At 43.3% G+C, this 14126-nt stretch overlaps 2 protein-coding genes across 11 annotated transcripts in view; one reads left to right on the top strand and one right to left on the bottom strand.

Moving 5' to 3' along the window:
- MYO9B (myosin IXB) overlaps positions 1–4958 on the bottom strand; it is a 41517-nt gene extending 36559 nt beyond the window's left edge. For all 10 annotated transcript variants that reach the window (XM_079328133.1, XM_079328127.1, XM_079328134.1 and 7 more), the window contains exon 1: positions 4831–4958. The gene's annotated coding sequence lies outside the window, so the exon portion shown is untranslated. The remainder of the gene's footprint in view (positions 1–4830) is intronic.
- A 701-nt stretch (positions 4959–5659) lies between these two features.
- On the top strand, positions 5660–12857 carry HAUS8 (HAUS augmin like complex subunit 8). The gene is made up of 10 exons (XM_079328378.1): positions 5660–6026; positions 6135–6238; positions 6458–6554; positions 7354–7467; positions 7955–8016; positions 8610–8681; positions 9169–9327; positions 10131–10272; positions 11301–11442; positions 12190–12857. Exons 1-10 carry the CDS (start codon positions 5966–5968, stop codon positions 12308–12310), a joined length of 1074 nt encoding a protein of 357 aa, XP_079184504.1. The 5' UTR covers positions 5660–5965; the 3' UTR covers positions 12311–12857.
- The last annotated feature ends 1269 nt before the right edge of the window (positions 12858–14126 follow it).

Here is a 14126-nt window from a genome sequence, read left to right as displayed (position 1 = left end):
TCAATTATACAATTCAGTAATATAAGGGCAAGAAAACAAATTTCAGCTGAGTTTAGAGATATATAAAACTTCAACTTTATCCAGGAACCAATCCATACCAGAGGGATGGAAGGGGAGCTATCCTGAAATATTTGAACAGAGTATTCTACCATAGCACCACAAGCACGACAGTGAATGCAATCTCCAGATAAGCATAAATTAATATTTTGTTCAGCAGGCATATTACCCTTGTGCTCAGAAGATACATGACCAACACAGCATCTAGAATAAATCCAAATTTCAATTAAGGAGCTAAGGGCAGCAACAACAAGAACAAACCTAAATCTGTTAAAAAATACCCTCCTTACAGCCAAACACTCTGCAAGCTTTGTCTGGGAGGAGCACACAGAGGACACTGTTATCAGTGCAGGACCTGCACTTGGGTACAATCACCAGGCTGCAGCACAAAGCCACAACACAAGGCAGAGGCTGGAATTCACAGCTCAACAAAGCCAGGCAAACATAAGATATAAACATCACCAGAAGGTTAAACTGCACTGCAAAAACTGACACCAACAAGGCCTGGTTGCCAAACCTCTTTTTAGAAAATCAGCCAGTCTCCAGTAATCAAGCTGCCTGCCAATTAGAAGAGTTAATTAGGTATCACCCTCTCATTTATAGCAAGAGCAGTCTGAAGAGATGATTGCAATGATTCCTTCTCATTTTCTCATCTCAAATTATTTAGACAATTTTTAAGCAATTGAAATGATTATTGTGATTTGGCTCTGTGAAGGAAGCACAAGCCTGAATTCAGGTGCAGAGAACACTGGAAGTAAAAGGAGAAATACAAGAAAGAAGGTAATACTGAAACCATACAGGTCAGCATGCAAACCCTGCAGCACAACCACAACTGCTGGGTGCTGGCTGGAGGTGGAAATTCTGCAGTTACCTCAAACTCTTTCAATACCTCTTCTTATAATAAATCACTTTTCAATGTATGGAAGAGGAAAAAAAGCTGTAACTTTATTTTTTGCTCAAGAAGATTTTAGTAACAAAACCAAAAAAATCCAATTCTAGATGGTAATTTTGATGGTATTTGTAAGCATTTTCTAGACTCCATTAAGTCAATTAATTTTTTAATAGGCATTAAAGCCAACAGTGTCCACTCAGCAGCAGAGTGCAGAGAGCTTTGCCCCAATCAGTGCAGGGCATCTCTTTAGTTTAAATAAGGCCATAATTTGAAGCCACATTTTTAGTCAATGAATCACAGTGAAGCTAAAAAGGGAAAGTTACCATTACAGCAAAATTGTTGAGGATGAACTGTATAATATCCCAGTTCTTCACATTTTCATGTGCATTCCCACTGCTGCATTCCCCAAAGGGGAAGATTCCAGCTTCTCCCAAGCAATGCTCAACACAAAAGTGGAAATGTACCACAGGTACTTGAGCTCTGATAGTCTTAAACCCCAGAACTGCCAGTGGCCATCCCCAATCTGTCTGGTCAAATTGAAAACATTTAGCAATTTCAAAAATAATCAGCTATTATTGACCTTGATTTACAAAGCAAGGAATTTCCAGCAAATTGGGCTACAGAGACACCTTAAAGTTTCCACAATTAACTGTGCAATTAACAGCTAAGGTAAAGATCCTTGTCCTACCTCATATCATAAAGACAGGTGCTGTTAATTGAGCATAATTGATTTTAATTTTTTTTTCAGTATTCCAGGCATTTGTAAATTACCTGAAAAATCACTTCAGGTTCCGGTCACACTTCAATCTTTTCCTTGGTTATAAAAAATTAAACAAGCACTAAACAACTTTAAATCCTTGGTTTTCTTTAGCTAAAACTCTTGGATTTTCTGCTCCAAAAGGAGTTTTTGAATGGACCACACAAAAATTACAACATATCTGTTACTACTCTTTGCAATCAACCCTGCAGGGAAGTTACTGCCCCAGAGTGCCTGACAAAGGAGAAGCTGGGCTGTGGTGTAAGACAGGAAAAAGTCAAAGAAATCACTTTTGTTACAGGCAGCTCCTTCTCAGTTACCTGAGATCCCAATCCCCGCCCCAAACCACCCCTGGTGCAGCCTCCACTTCCTCTGAATGACTCAAATGTTCAATTTCACCTCAAAACAGAGATTCCTTATCAGGCTTTACAGTGATGTTCGATGTCATTACCTTATAAAAAGTGTGATGTCACAGAGTTACAGATGCACATCAAAAAAATGTGGCCCAGTTGATGAATCAGGGCAAAGCAACTGAAAGAGTCAGAGGTAAAGAATACAAGCCAAAAGAACCTTTGGGGCCATTCTACCAACTTTTGTAATTTTCTTGATTTTTTTTCCTTAACAGCACTACAGCTGTCAACAAAAAATAAAAGTTTCCTTGCTCTAATGTTGTATTTACACTAATGAGAAACTTTTTAAAGAGACTTTAGGCTGAAATTCTGTCTGAACAGAATGTACACATGTCAAAAATAGCTTTAAAAACACTTTCCTTGTTTAATATCAATGGTCTTTACAGAAAGGGCAGATTTTTCTGGAATCTGCATTGAGTTTCAGTTGGTAATCAGAGACACACAAGACAATAAAGCCTTGATAAAAGCAACTCCACAAGCCACGCTTAAGTCACTTGATACACCAAGAAAACACAATATTCTACAGACAAAATTGTGAAATAAAGACATTCCTAGGCCTTCCTATTGGGAAAATAAACCCTTATCAGCACCTTGTGCTTTACTTCTCCTTGATATTAGCATAAACAGGCCTTGTTTGTTAGAAATGTGATAAACACCTTCAGCCTTCAAATTCACGAAAAAATGCACCGAGCCAAAATATTTTGCTGAATTAGTCTTTCACTCTTTTCCTTGACTGTTGAGATAACCAATACTGTTGCATTTTTGAGGAATTCTTCCTTTTGAAATGCCTAGGATATGCAAATGCTGCCCTTTGACCTTCCAGCTGAGGAAAGGCCATATTTAGCCTCAGTGTGCATGTGAGTCAAACATGTTATTCATGCACAGGATTATTCAAAAGGTCTAATGCTTGAATCACTGTGGGTCAGAAAACTGTCTGCACAGAGTATTCCTTTCTAGGTGAACCTTGTTTAAATCTTTCATTAGTTCATTTGCTCTTCCTAAATTATTCAGCTCCATGGGAGTTTTGGGTTCCAGAGAAAAGCCCAGAGCTGGGAGTCTTCCCAGTGGGAATGCACAGTTTGTGCAGGCAGCTGTCACTGCAACTTGTGAAAAAGCTTTTTTGTTGAGACAAATGTTCAGGCACAGTAATAAAAAAAAATAAACAAAGAAAAAATCAAGCCCCAAACTGTACAGTTCTACAAAACACTTTGAATTACTGCAGTAAGTCCCCGAGTTTTATGTGAATAATTAAGGATTAAAGATTGAGGAAGTGGCCTTGGATGCATCATCCTGTAAAGCACAATGTTATCAAACTTCAGATGTAGGGCAGGCAGAAAACCCCACAGCAGTGCAAAGACAAAAAGCCCCCAAGATGTTTTCTAAAAAAAGCCACAATCAATCTTGGAGCTAATATGAATACACACTAAAAGCACCCCAAGCTGCTTCCCTTACATTTAATGGATTTATTCCTGACAAAGTTAAAGACACCCAGGGCTCACTAAAACTCTCTGGGTGTGACACCAACATCCTAAACCGGAATGCAAGGTTGCCCCACTCTGTAACTTTAGGGCAAGTTCTTCAGCCCTGGATTCCAGCTAACAGGCCTGAAATCAAAGAGCTCCTAATTACCCATGACAAACTTATTTGCAAACAGCTTGGCAGACACAGCGATACCGATGAAGCTCCAGGAGCACCGTGGGAGGATGCTGATGACATCTCTGAAAGGCTAATTGCATCTGCCAGGAGCTTGAGATCATCTCCAGCCCTTTGCTCCACTGCCACCCATTTCCAGAAGGTGAAATCAAAGAATGCTGAGCTCATTTGCATCCAAAGTGCTTCTCGCTTTTCACACGAATTGCGAATAAAGCTGGGCGAGAATTTTGCCAAAATACTTACAAGAGTAACAGAAAACAAAGCTAAAACGATGCTGGGAATTCACACATACCTGTACCAGACCCACGGCCAGAATTGTCATGAGTCAGGATAGAAGTCCGATACTTTTAGTCTAGAAACATGTAACAAAGGACGTTCCTAGCTTGCAAAAGCTTTACTTCCCAGAGATTGCAAAACCAAGCTTGCCAAAAAGACAGAGCACTATCGACATGCACACAGCAAGAGGCACGATTCAATCGGGCAATGACACACATCGCGACAGAGCACGACCCCGGCACAGCAGCAGCACCAACTGTCAAGAGCTGCCCAAAAATAACACAAAGAAACAAAAGAACCCTGAGAGCTTTAACGAATTTTTCGAAAGATCACAAGATATTTGTCGGAAAGGTTACAGGCTGTTCATGCCGAGAGTCAGACATCACGCGAAAAAGCAGAACACTGTGTGACTGAAAAATCACAAGCAGGAGACGGAAAAGGAGATGGAAGTAACAGCGTGCGCTGCTCAGGCTCTGCCCGACAGACGGGAGGCACGGCGGGTGTGGGACACTTCCCTGCCCTGGGCACGGCACAAACACAGCCAGCAGCCCCGAGCACACCCGGGAACCGCTCCGGCCCCGAGCTGCTGAGGGCGCCTGGAACAGAACACCCCCCGAGCCGACCCGCACTCACACCCTCAGAGCCGACCCCCCTCAGAACCGCCTCGCAGCGCTCGGTGCGGCACCCGCTCCCCGCGAGGCGCCGCCACCGCAGCGGCGGGCAGCGCATAGCGAGGGAGCGGGAGGGATGCGGAGCGGGGGAACGAGGAGCGCGGGGCCCGTTACCTGCGCCGGTGTCGAAGCGCGGCCGCCCGGCCCCGCCGCCGCCACAGGCCCCGCGCTCGACACTTCCGGGTGAGGGGGGGGGGGGGGGGGGCAGGGCGCGCCCATTCAGTGCCGCGCTCGCTCCGCGCGTGCGCCGCCCCGCGGCACGGCCGGAGCGGGGGCGCGCAGCGGCACCCAGGGGCTGCGGGAATGGGGGGTGTACACCGGGCGGGGATTTGGGGACCTGGGTTCGAGCCCCGAGCCCGCTGCTCGCCCCCGCGGCGGCTCCCGGCGCGGCTGGGCGGCGACAGCCAGGTGCTTTCTGTCTGAGGCAGCGGGGGTGGATTCTTGTCAAAACCAAAAAAACCACCGAGTCCTGCTGGGTCGGGAGCGCCCCCGCCCACCGCTGCGGCGATGGTGGGGTAGCTGGTGCTCGGTCTGAGTTGGGAGACCTTTGGAGATGACCCAGTCCACCCGCTACCCACCCCCTCCGTCCTGACACGAAAAGTGTCCGGGTGGGTTTGGGATGTCTCCAGAGAGGGACACTCCACGCTCTCCCTGGGCAGCTGTTCCAGTACTCGGCCACCCTCAACGTAGGGAAGTTCTTCCACATGTTGCGGTGTTTGTCTTGTGTTTCAGTTCATGCCTATTATTCCTTGTCCTGTCCCTGAGCACCACTGAGATGTGAAGCCCCCTTGGAGATATTTGTATATTTATATAGGATTGATGGGGTCCTCCTTCAGCTCTCTCTTCTGTTGACTAACCAGATCCAGCTCCCACAGTCTCTCCTCATCACAGAGATGCTCCAGACTCCTCAGCATCTTTGTGGCCTCCGCTGGATTCTCTGCAGCAGCTGAAGCTACCTCCCACCAAAGGCCTGAGGCAAGGAGCACTTTTAGGTCCAGCCGTGCTGCCGGAGTTGCCAGATCCCCTTAATCTCTTTATTTAAAATCAGCGCAGCCCCCGGGGCTGAGCCCCGGCACCCGGGCTGGTTTCAGTCCTCCGCGCCGCCAGGGGGCGCGCTGCCGCCGCGCACCGCTCCCGCCTCAGCGCGCGCATGGGCGGGGATTCAAACGCGATGGCGGCTGGGGCGGCCCGGGGCTGAGGGGGGCGATCCCCGCCCGGCCCCTCGCCCGCCCGCCGCTGCCTCGGCGCGATGTCCTCAGCGGGCAGCAGCACGGTGCTGAGCGGACAAACGCCTAAAGCGAAGCGGAGAGGTGATGTGGGGTCAGGGCGGAGCCGCGCTGGCTGAGGCAGAGGCTGATCCGAGCCGAGGCGGGATGCCCCGCGCTGGGCCCGGCTGAGCTCTCATTGCTCTCCCTCAGGAGGAAGAATCGTGCAGTCTCGCTACCTGCAGTTCGATAAGAAGGACAGCAAGAAGGTGCCCAGAGTGCCCAGCTCAGGCGTCGCTCATCCAAAGGCAGAAAAGGTGCGAGGGGCGGCTTGGATGTGGCAGCGAGACCTGGGGAAAAGCTCGGCTGGGGCTGTGGGGGATTTGGGATGTGCTATTTGCTGGAGCTTGGGACTGTGCTCGGCTGACTTGCAAAGCACCAAGGTGCCCTGGGATTTAGGTGTTAATTGTCAACATTTAAGTTGAAGGCAAAATATTGTTGTTTATGTCCTGCCTTAGCTATTTGTTTATTTTCAGGATGCTTCATCGAGTTCCTCTTCATCAAGTACTTCTCTGCCGTCTTCTAGAAGTAAAATAAGATCGGTTCTCTCTCAGAAACGTGAAACTTATGCTGGTAGGTTTTACCAATGTTTAAAAGCTATTATGTATTTCCAGCCTATAAAACTCTTAATAACTTTAAGATATTGGTGTTTTGTATTACTTGCATCACTAGCAGTTATTATTTGTGTGCAAAGGAAATTAAGAAACTTCATGTGTGACTCAGACAAATCACATGCTGCTTCTGGAATTTTGTGATTGGGTCTTTCCTGCCTTTTGTACAAGGTTTTGAATGGTCCTTTTCCTATATCATCACCATTACTCTGCTGTTTTAAATTTGATCCTTCTGTTAAATCACATGTGAGTGACTGAAAAGCTGTCTTCAAAATCGTCTATTTCATTATTTTTGTTATTTGTTAATTCCTGTCTGGAATTACTGACAGTCCTTAGTTGTCTCCAAAGTTGAGACAAATTATTCCCTTGTTTTCTGTGAATTGAGACCCCAAAGGGTGTCACTTTGTGGGGTCATTAGAAAGTGGGCTTTAGTCATGTTGATTCTCCATTCTGACTTCAATTCCTGTTGGTAAATTTCTATGGAGGCTCAAGAAAAATAAGATTTAAGGCTGTTTATTGGAAAACAGGTGCTCATTAGACATTCCTAGGAAGGGAGAGTGTGATGAGCTCAGAGATGCCTTGTCCAGGTGCAGTTTTTATCAAGGCCTGAGAGCATTTCTCAGGTCACAGTGGGGTGTGAGGGGAAGGATGTGACCAGCTCAGCTTCCCTGGGCCTCTACAGCTTGGAATTGGGAACTTGTGCTGAACCTAAATTCTTCTAGTTTTAATTCTTTTAGTCTGATAACAGCTTCTTTCTACAGGTGTTGACCACAGCACGTTAAATCAGAGTAGTTTTGAGAAGGGTGATTTGCAGTCCACTTTATTAGATGAAGAAAAAGTGAAGCTACCAGACTTTGATATTTCTGCTATTAATGGTAAATTTCCATTCATATGCAATTTCTTTTTTTGTTTGTTTTTTTTTTTAATTTTTAATGTATGTGCTGAAACTTGGGGATAAGAAATTGTTGTATTCTTATATATTCACAAAAGGATTTTAAGCAGAGGTACTAAGACCTTTAGAGTTTAAATTAACCTTGATTTGTAGTATCTTTTGGGTGCTCTGTTTTTTTTTTTTTTAATTTAAAAAACAATGAATAAAGTACTCTTGAGTCTTTGTTCCTGTAACAGATGGATGTCAGCCTTCCTGAAAAGTGGATCACATTGTTTGTCACTTAAAGCTAAATGTTCACATGTTCCATATCTGCTCATGAGTATATCAGAGCTAGAAACAGAGCACAGGTTTTTTTACTGGTACACACAATAATTGTGAAATTATCTGTGCCTTGAAAGAACCTGGTGGTTTATTGCCCCACCCTGCAGACCTTGACAGAAGAGCACACTAACTTTGTTTTTATGATACAGCTAAAAGTGACCCCAAGGAGAGTTCTTACTCAGAATCTGCTTCAGAAGGAGCAAGTGATGAGGTGAGTCTCACTGCTTACATTGGTAAGGATATTTATTTTGAAATGAAGATTTTCTTTTTATTTTTAATCTGAATTGCAACTGAGGTCCTGGGAGGATCTAAATCCTCACAGAAGTCAGTTCTACTGCTGACAATTGTTTGGTGTGTTGATATCTGTACACTGACCAGAGCTTTCCTTCAGTTTTTGTAGTAAAGAATCTTTTCTTATTGCATCTCCTCAGGTGGATTCTTCTTGCATTCCTGCTCATACTCCATAATTATATGACATTATCTTTAAGTATTTTCTGCCATTTTTGTTCTGAGAACTAGCACTGATTCAATATAATATAAAGTGCCTTATTTGGGGATTTCATTCAGTGCAGCACTGAAACTTCGAATTCTCTACCAGAATTATGAAAATCTGCTGAAAGTATTATAAAAGGTGGTGGAACAAAGAGATGTCTTTAATTAACATGAGTGTTTAAAAAACAAACTTCTCTCATTGAGCTGCCTGTTGGCTTTGATGATTCCAGGCACAAACTGGACTGTTGCTAATTAATTAATTAATTGTTTTAATACCAAACTTAATGTAGAATATTCTTTTCTTTTTTGAAGGAAACTGGTTCTAAGGATCCAACAGCAGAGCTGGAATCTGAGACACTACTTTTAACTACCCTAAGATTGAAGGTAAGAGTTGGTCAATTATTTGATATCTCAGATAGAACTTGATATTGAGAAATTGTTTAATTTCTTAAACACTTCCTGACCTGTGCAAGTTAGATTTTTGTGACTGTATATGTTTATCATTTGTAAAACCATAAGACTTGCTATTAAAAATTCTTAGAGTGCATTCAGTGCCAGTGTATGAAGCTAGTGCTGGTCCTTAGGAATTGGGGGGAAGTTCTGGGAGAGCTGTGAGTCTGTCTGGAGTTGAAGGTTGTGGCAGTGGCTTTGTCCCCTCAGTGCTCTGTGTGTGTATTTTCCTGTGCAAAAAGAAGCAGGGGTGGGGCAAGAGTCTTGAGAGGGTCTTTCACTGATTTTCTGTGTTTACTGTCTCCTGTTCATTAATTAAAACTCTTTGGTGTGGTCTGACACTTACATTTCTTTATTCAGAATATGTTAATTGCTCAGATGTAGCATTGCTTGAATGGGGAATATTTTTGGGATGTAATAGGTAGGAAAAAGTGTTGCCAAGATGGAGGAAAAAGCAGAAAAAAACTTGCTAAGGTTGTGTGAAGAAAAGCGGAGACAACAGGAGATGCTCTGGGAGCTGAAACGGGAAATTCTGCTCAAGGAGAGAGAGGAGAAGCTCAATGAAACATTAGATAAACAGGTGAGTTTTAATAGGATTAATGCTCTGACAGTTACACAAACTGATTTATGAAGTAGTCCCTTATGCAGGGAAGATTTCTCTGCTGCTGTGGCCTGCAGGGTACAATTCTATGCATCTTACAGAAAACAAATACCTCCTTCCTGTTGAGGCCTGCAGCACCTGAGCCTTTGTCACTGTTGAGTTGCCTCTCATGGACAGGCAGGAAGGAGAAGCTCTTGGGCAAGGGCAGAGATTGCAGTGGCTGCCAGGGCAGGGTCTGGGTGTTGCACAGGAGGTGGAAGTCCCCAAACCCACATGAACATCCCACACTTAGGCAACCCCAGCTATGGTTAGAGCTGAGATGCCACCCCTTAGAGAGAAGTGAACATCTTGGGTTGTTTGTATGTGTTAGCCACAAGTAGTTCTGGCCTAATTGTAAGAAGACAGGTTTCTACTGAATAATTAGTGTTTGAATAATGAATTTTCAAAACTGAATCTCTTTGCTTTTTAACAAATACACATTGCAAAAATTGAACAAGGTTTTTGGAGAACAGGCTTATTAAATGCAATTAAAGGATCTGGTATAAAATCCTTTGCTGGCTATGTTGCCAATATCTCTGAACTATAGAAACAGGGAAACTGGCACTAAGGACAAACATAATGAACAGTTTGATGGGATTATTGTACCACAGGCTTCTTGTATTCCTCTGTCAGTAAGCATTTCAGACTGGTATTTGGTTTTATCACAAATTTTTTAGTAGTGTGCCAGGTGTGTAATTACCTGTGCTTTTGGAGAAGTGTTGTTCAGTGTGTGTCTCTTTCAGATGGAAGTGCTGCCTCCCCTGGTTGCTGTCTGTGAACAGTTTAAAGATCAATACAAAAACTTTGCAGCTTCCCTGGATGCTACGAGACACGAATTGCCCATAAAGAACATTCACCTAGAAGGAGATAAGCAAACCTGCCTTGGTATGAAAATTTCATTTCTCAAATTTGCTTTCAGTTACAGTGGGCTTATGCTAAAAAAGCTTCTCACAGTGTCACTGCTGCATCTGTCTATGGCCACTGGAGGAACTTTGTGTGCCCTTAGAGCCTGTGTGGACACTGGGCTACAGCAAAAATCACATGTTGTGCTGGGTAATTCTGATCTCTGTTTAACCATTTAACTACACTGTTTTTCATCTTGCAGCAGAGAAGAAATTAACTTTTTAAGTTAGCTCAGTCTTCATATACACCTTCTTTAGAGATTTCTATATATTTTAACTGTATTCATGGTATTCCTGCCATTTTCTTTTTCCTACTGTGTAAACAAGTTGTAGAAATGCTGTGATCTTGTTTCTGTGTTTGAGGAACAGAGTCAGCTGGGCAGACTTGCTCATGTTTCCTTGCAGAGCTGGATCTTAAGTATTGCTGTGTGCTGTCTTGAGTCAGAGAATATTTAATGAATCAGTACATGTATTTTGTATTGAAGTCTGGACAAAAAAAGTTAAGTTTTTAAACTGCTGGTCTGTAAAAATCAAGATTCTTAAATCATTTACATGATCTTGCACTTTAAGACAAATGGAAAATGTTTATTGAAGAACTTAGAATTCTGGTAAGAAGACTAGAAAGGAGTAAGTCCATTTGCTTGTTTGTGAATGTTAAAGGAAATGACTGAATAAATTTAATGGAGGAGGTACATGCCAACAGCAATATATGAAACTGGCCAGGGAATTTTGGATGTCAAAAACTTGTTTTTTCTCTTACATTACTCTTAAAAATCTTTGACATACTCTAAGTGAGAGCTTGATGAGCAATTTTAATAGCCTGTTGCTGATGCTAGTCACAACAGTGAAAATTAATTAGGTTTTCATGTTGTTTTTTTTTTTTTTTTGTGAAAGGTGAACAATATTTTTTTGTCTAGTTCATCTGTCTCTGGATTATTCCAGCTGTTAATATCTTGTATGAACTGGTGCCACTCTCATTTTTAATAATACCTTTAACTTCTCATCTTCCAGATGAGCTGGGAAAGCAGTTAATGATCACACAGGAGCTTCTGACAGGAATTATGCCAAACCACTCAGAGGATAGTGCAAAAGCACTTGGTGCACTGAAAGAGCTTAAAGAAGTATCTCAGCAACTGAGTCAAGAGCTTCAAAGGTAATCACAACAGTTGGGTGGAAAGATTTGTTGACTAAATATTCAGAGGAAGATCTCTAGCCCTTGCCAGAATATATCCAGAATTCAGACTGGAGGAGGGTTAACTGAGGGTTTGGTAGCACTGAGGGTAATTCTCTTTGTAGCAGTCATCTGCATTTCTGTCCCTGCCCTGCCTGCAGTCACAGAAGGATGTTTGGGGTTGGGTTTGTGACTGTGAGCCACTTCAGTGTGCCATTCTCTGACACTTCAGCTGGGAATTCCACTGAGCAAGAATAGACTTGGTAACTGTAGGTATGTAGGAGTGGAGAAACCCAGGAGACAGAAAAATGAGCTGTAAACTGTCTTAAATAACAACCCTGCAATGTGTCATCCTTGAGAAGGCACAAGGAGCACAGAGAAGGGTTTTCTCCTCAACTATTGTGACAACAAATACAAAGCTTTACAGGGAGGATGAGGAAGAGATAAAGCATGACTAATGTCCTTCCCTTCCTTCATTGCCCCAGAAGAGATTAGAGTTAAAATCTTTGAAGATTAAGAGGCCATGAAGCCACTCATCCCCCACCTCATGCAAACTGCCCCATCTCTCCTCCTGGTTCCTTCTTTTGAGAAAAAAATTCACATTTTACATTTGTTTCCTTCTGGTGGGACCAAAGTAGGAGAAAAATGCAGATGTCCAGGCATGTAGTCTTTGGACTAAAGCAGAGTTCTTATCCTTCAGAGTCACTGATTTAGCTTCATGTCTTCCAGGAGCTTCACTAATGTGCAGAACCTGTCGTTTGAAGCCTGTAAAGAAGTTTCTCTGCATAACCAATACGTGTGTGAAGAGAATTATGGAGTAGATGTTGTCAAACGCTGGTATTTCAGCTGAGTTTCTGTATTGTTTTACTACTGGGTAGGTACTAACTCAAAGCCAGCAGACTTTTTATCCTTTTACTCCTTGTGTGGACATACAACTTGCCCAGTTTTTCAGTGAAGCCAGCAGCAGGGATGCTCACTGATGCAGGAATTGGAGAGTTGTTCTGCAGGCTGTCCCACAGGGAGACATCGCTGCCCGCTTTTAATGGGGACTTTGTGACAGGTTTTCCATCCCTTTCTGCCCTGACAGTACTGAAAGGTAAATGATAAAAAGTGCTATTCCTGCCAGATCTGACCTGAGTGGTAATCTGTGGACTGAGGTTGTTCACTGAACAGATTCTGCAGGAACTCTGGTTTGTCCCATATTTCTGGGTGTGCTGTGTGGATATAAAGCACTTGGAAGGAGCCTGATCACTTTTAACAATTGAGAAATTGTGGTAACTGGTTGCCTAATTGCCTTGTAAATAAATTATTGGAATGACAAATGCTTTTGTATAAACATGACTCTTCTTTCAGGATTTTATTCTTTTTAATAATAAAGACTATTTTCCACTGCTCTAGCAGTAGCCTTCAAGTTTGAATATGTTCCCTGATCTCCTACAGCAGCTTTTGTTTCCATCTGGGCTTTCTTAGGGTGACACTGCACAGCCCAGTGATGCAGTTTTACACACCACGTGTTCCCAGTGGTCAGCCATGAGCACCCCATGTGCAGAGACCAAAGGATGGGGAATGGGGAAAGAAACCAAAACCTGATTTCTGAGTGCATGTGCTGTGCTAGGAACATACTGGCCACATCTTGCAAATGTTTCTTCAATATCCTTTCCTTTTCTTACATGGAATGCATTTTTCTTTGGAAGATGTGCTGTAACCTGCATTTTTTAACCTGTGGGACCTTGTTCTGTGATGGTTTTCACATTTCTGGCTTAAGCTGTGTCTCTAAGGTTTTTTGGCCTACTCCTAAGATACCTGGAGTAGTATCCCTGCACTCCTTCAGGTTCTGTTCAGGTTTTCTTCCTGGCACTACTAAAGGTCTAACTTGATTCTTTTCTCCTTTTATTTAAAATTAGGAGTAAATTAAGTAACTGGATCAGTAGATGTGCCACACCCATAAAACAAACTGTTCAGACCCTCCTTGCATACAATATCAGTGTGATTTTTTGGCAGCAGCTTCTCTGAACCAGTGTTACTTCAGGATATCCATTTGTTATTTCTTTTTCCTCACATGGTCTGCACCTGGTAGTTCAATCCAGCAGATCAGCAATAGGTGCTGGATGCAGCTGAATCAAGCTCTGGGGCAGGAGCATGAGCTGCATCCCTGAATTTGGCCACTGGATGGGGAACTTGGCCCAGCAAAGTCAGCTTGGTTGTAAATGTGTGGGCTGGTTAGTTTTGGTGGATGGAGATGTGGGTAGAAAGGCTCCAATATAATGAAACTGGTTTGGATTTTTGCTGGGCTGTGTCCCCTCACACCTTTGACCTCTTTATGATCAGTGTGTCAAGTCTGAGACTGGAGGTTGGGAAGGGTCATCTTAAATATGAGAGGAGGGATGAAATTGAAATCAATGTTGTAGTGTCTTGATAATAATGTCTCTACACAGGCGCATCAGAATGTCTTTCCTAGGATTCCTTAATGATGCACCTCACTGATAATCTGAAAAAATATTTTTCTTTTAAGAAATACCTCTAAATTAAACCCATCCTTTTCAATCAAGTGACTTTCTGCCCTTGAGATGTGTATACCTACACCCAAAGGTTACTTAAGCAGCAGCCAGCAATGCCGATTTTCCCTCGGAGCAGCGCTGGAATGCTGCTGGTTGTGCCCCCGGGGA

The sequence above is a fragment of the Erithacus rubecula genome, assembly GCF_903797595.1.
Source record: "Erithacus rubecula genome assembly, chromosome: 28".
NCBI lineage: Eukaryota > Metazoa > Chordata > Aves > Passeriformes > Muscicapidae > Erithacus > Erithacus rubecula.
The sequence above is the reverse complement of the archived record's forward strand: the minus strand, read 5'-3'. Positions and strand labels throughout refer to the sequence as shown.